At 49.0% G+C, this 418-nt stretch overlaps 1 protein-coding gene across 1 annotated transcript in view; it reads right to left on the bottom strand.

Annotated features, from left to right (window-relative positions):
• Positions 1-372: 372 nt before the first annotated feature.
• Positions 373-418, bottom strand: part of EMH_0069810 (uncharacterized protein) — a gene marked incomplete at both ends in the record, with an annotated part of 919 nt that continues 873 nt past the window's right edge. The window contains one exon of the mRNA XM_013498906.1: positions 373-418. Within this exon, the coding sequence (XP_013354360.1) occupies positions 373-418 (46 nt within the window).

The following is a 418-nucleotide window of genomic DNA, read 5'->3' as shown; positions in this document are numbered from 1 at the left end:
ATATGTATATGTATATGTATATGTATATGTATATGTATATGTATATGTATATGTATATGTATATATGTATGTATGGATGAGAGAGAAAGAAGAGATAATAGAGAGGAGACAGATAAAGGAGACAGAGAACATCTCCTGCTGCTGCTGCTGCTGCTGCTGCTGTTGCTGCTGCTGCTGCTGCTTCCCAGCAACAAAAAAAACAGCAGCACCACCACCAGCAGCACCACCACCACCGCCACCACCGCCAGCAGCACCAGCAGCAGCAGCACCAACAGCAGCAGCAGCAGCAACAGCAGCAGCAGCAGTGTGTGTGTGTGTATTGAGCAGGCGATAGCGATGCAGTGTATGAAGGCGCTGCAGCAGCGGGCCGTTCTACGCAGCCAACACTCCAGGCTGCTCCTCAAAATTTCTGCATGCA

Source organism: Eimeria mitis, genomic scaffold (genome assembly GCF_000499745.2).
Source record: "Eimeria mitis Houghton genomic scaffold, Emh_scaff3812, whole genome shotgun sequence".
NCBI classification, from domain to species: Eukaryota; Apicomplexa; class Conoidasida; order Eucoccidiorida; family Eimeriidae; genus Eimeria; species Eimeria mitis.
The sequence above is the reverse complement of the archived record's forward strand: the minus strand, read 5'-3'. Positions and strand labels throughout refer to the sequence as shown.